General features: G+C 17.7%; 1 protein-coding gene across 1 annotated transcript in view, besides 11 other annotated features; it reads right to left on the bottom strand.

Moving 5' to 3' along the window:
• Positions 1-7: 7 nt before the first annotated feature.
• Positions 8-121: a microsatellite.
• A 30-nt stretch (positions 122-151) lies between these two features.
• Positions 152-335: a microsatellite.
• Positions 336-354: 19 nt separating this feature from the next.
• Positions 355-515: a microsatellite.
• Positions 516-537: 22 nt separating this feature from the next.
• Positions 538-606: a sequence feature (AT_rich).
• A 21-nt stretch (positions 607-627) lies between these two features.
• Positions 628-795: a microsatellite.
• A 5-nt stretch (positions 796-800) lies between these two features.
• Positions 801-870: a sequence feature (AT_rich).
• An 11-nt stretch (positions 871-881) lies between these two features.
• Positions 882-996: a microsatellite.
• A 64-nt stretch (positions 997-1,060) lies between these two features.
• Positions 1,061-1,143: a sequence feature (AT_rich).
• A 193-nt stretch (positions 1,144-1,336) lies between these two features.
• Positions 1,337-1,357: a sequence feature (AT_rich).
• A 15-nt stretch (positions 1,358-1,372) lies between these two features.
• Positions 1,373-1,487: a microsatellite.
• Positions 1,488-1,907: 420 nt separating this feature from the next.
• Positions 1,908-1,939: a sequence feature (AT_rich).
• A 570-nt stretch (positions 1,940-2,509) lies between these two features.
• The window catches only part of EDI_222330 (actin-11, putative), a gene marked incomplete at both ends in the record, with an annotated part of 956 nt that continues 363 nt past the window's right edge, over positions 2,510-3,102 (bottom strand). The window contains one exon of the mRNA XM_001733395.1: positions 2,510-3,102. This exon is cut by the window's right edge and continues 113 nt beyond it. Within this exon, the coding sequence (XP_001733447.1) occupies positions 2,510-3,102 (593 nt within the window).

Here is a 3,102-nt window from a genome sequence, read left to right as displayed (position 1 = left end):
AATAAATAAATAATAATACAAAATATAAATAATAATAAATATAAAAATGATATAATACAAATATAATAATCAAATCAATATATAAATAAAAATAATTAATAATAATAAACAAATAATAAAATTGAATATATTTTTTATTAAACAATCGAATAAATAAAATAAATAAAAAATATAAATAATAATAGAATAAGAATAAAAGAAATATATAATAAATAAAAATAATAAAAAATACATAGAAAAAGAAATATAAAAATAAAATATAATAAACATAAAATAATAAAAGAATAATAAGAAAAGATAAAATAAATAATACAAATAAATAAATAATAAAATAATAAACATAATATTTATATTAATAAAATACTAAATGATATAATTAATAAAATCAAATATAACATAATATAAATGATAAATAAGATAAATAAGAATAAAATAAACACAAAAAATAAGAAATAAAATAAATAACAAAAATACAAAAACAAATATATTCAAATAAAAAATAAAATAATATAAAAAAGAAGAGAAAAGAAGAAAAAGATAATATATAATCAAATATAAATATTATATGACTAATATATAATTGTAATAAATAATAAATAATAAATTCATATGATATAGATAGAAGATATAAAAATTAAATAAATAATAATAAATAATAAAGAAATAATAAGAGAAAAGAAATGATATAATAATAAATAAAATATATAAAAGAAATAATAAATAAAATCAATATAATAATAATATAAAGAGAAAATAGATATAAAATATAAAAATATAATAAAAATGAAAATAAAATAAAGAAATATATTCATATATAAGAAATTATATATAAATAGAAATATATGAATTTAAAGAAAATATAAATAATAAGAATATCAAACTAATAAAATATGATAAATATAAAATATATAGATAATATGATGATATATAATATAATATAATAATAAAAATAAATATAATAATAAAATACATAAATAACATAATAATAACATAATAATAAAAATGTATAATTACATTGAATCAAATATCATTTCTGAATTATAATTCAGAACAAATTACCATAAAATGATATAAAATATAAAGAAATATAAATGAATATAGAATGTGTATTTAATTTAATTTTTAATTTTTATTTTTTTTTTAGGAGCAAAATAATAAAAACTATTATTTTATTGATGCAAAATATTTTGCCCTTTTCTTTTTGGGGTTTTTTATTTAGATGCATTATTTCTTTGCTTATTTTGGTTCCCCATATAAATCATATATTATTAAATTGTATTAAAACAAAGAAATGTCATATTGAAAAGAATGATACAATATGTGAATATAATTAGAGAATATTAAAAAATAAATATAAGTTGTTTATAAAGATATAATAAATCAAATGAGAGAAAGAAATAAAAATACGAAACAGAAAATATGAACTTTAAAAATTAGAAGAAAAGAAGAAATAATAATTTGTAGAATAATGAAAATATAAATAAAGAAGAAGAGAAGTTCAACAAAAGAGCATATATCTATGTGAAAGAATCAACAAAAAATACCAAAATACATTTATCATAAATATGAAAATATTATGAGATGAAAATACAAATATAGTATTTATGAATAAAATGAATATGTATTGATTGAATGATAAAGGTAATAACATTACTAGTTATAATAAGAATATGATGATTAATTAATAAAGAAACAAGAAGATTATTTGAATCGTCCCGAATAAAAACACTGTGAGAAATAATGGTAAAAGATATAATTAACAAAAACATGAAATATTTAATGAAATAATGTGGTGCTCATTGTGGTGAATATATGAATATAAATGAATCAAAAAAATATTCTCATATAGTATTGAAAGATAGATGTAATCTCACCAGAACAACAGTTGAATACTATTGTCTTGAAACATAATTAATTTAATTTTTTGTATTATTTTTTAGAAAAACATTTGAATGTGAGGGTATTGGAAATAAACTTATCATCGAAGTGAATATATTGAAAAAAAACAGAAATGTCATTTCTCAATAAAAAAAATCCGATTATGGTTATATACATTATTAACCTTTTTCTTTTGATTGTTTAAATAATATTACTCAAGTTAAAAATAATCTTTGTTTTGGAAAGAAGTTATTCTAGTATGCTTTTTGTGTTATTCTTTGTCTCCAATAATTCATTAAAAAAGTTCAGATAGTTAATTTAATTCATTTCAATATCATTACTATTAACACAAATTTATATTTACTGTTCTTTCTGAATAGTCAAAATACTTTTTATGGTAATCCCTATTCTTTATCCTATAAGCAAAAACTCTTTCAAAGAAGATAAGTTCATTACAGTAATTCTTAGTTCTTCAAAAGAGAGTCTAAATAATAGTAATTATATTCAACAAAGAATAAACAAAGAAATAAAAAGAAGTGAAATGAATAACATGAAAAAATCTCAATAATTATGAAGAAGAAAAAAAACAAAAATACTATAAGAACTTAAAAAGTTATGAAAAATGAAAGATTTATTTTTTATCTTTAGAATTAATATAAGAAGCACCAAATTCGTCATATTCGGCTTTCTTTATATAACGTTCTTCAAATGATGATAAACTAGCAAACAATTTTCCACCAATCCAAGCACCATATTTTCTTTTTCTATTACAATCAACATTGATTTGAATAGTAGGAGGGGATAAAATAGTAATTTCTTTAATAAAACGTTGTTTCATTCCAGGGAACATTGAACTTCCACCACAAAGAACAATGTTATTATACATTTCTTTTCTTAAATCACAGTCACATTGCATAATAGAGTTATATGTTATTTCATGAATTCCACTTGTTTCTTTTCCAATAATATTTGGCTCGAATAATACTTCACTACATTTAAATCGTTCACTTCCAATAGAAATTATTTGACCATCTGGAAGTTCATACTTTTTATCTAATTCACTGGATAATGATGCCAATGTTGATTCTTCCTTATAGTCAAATGCAACATAACTTAATCGTTCTTTTATTCTTTCAACTTCAATTTTCTCACATTCTGTACTAAATATTATTCCACGTTCAATTAATAATTTTCTTAAATACTCATTAATTTCTTCTCTGCACA

Source organism: Entamoeba dispar, genomic scaffold (genome assembly GCF_000209125.1).
Source record: "Entamoeba dispar SAW760 scf_1105229461691 genomic scaffold, whole genome shotgun sequence".
NCBI classification, from domain to species: Eukaryota; Evosea; order Mastigamoebida; family Endamoebidae; genus Entamoeba; species Entamoeba dispar.
The sequence above is the reverse complement of the archived record's forward strand: the minus strand, read 5'-3'. Positions and strand labels throughout refer to the sequence as shown.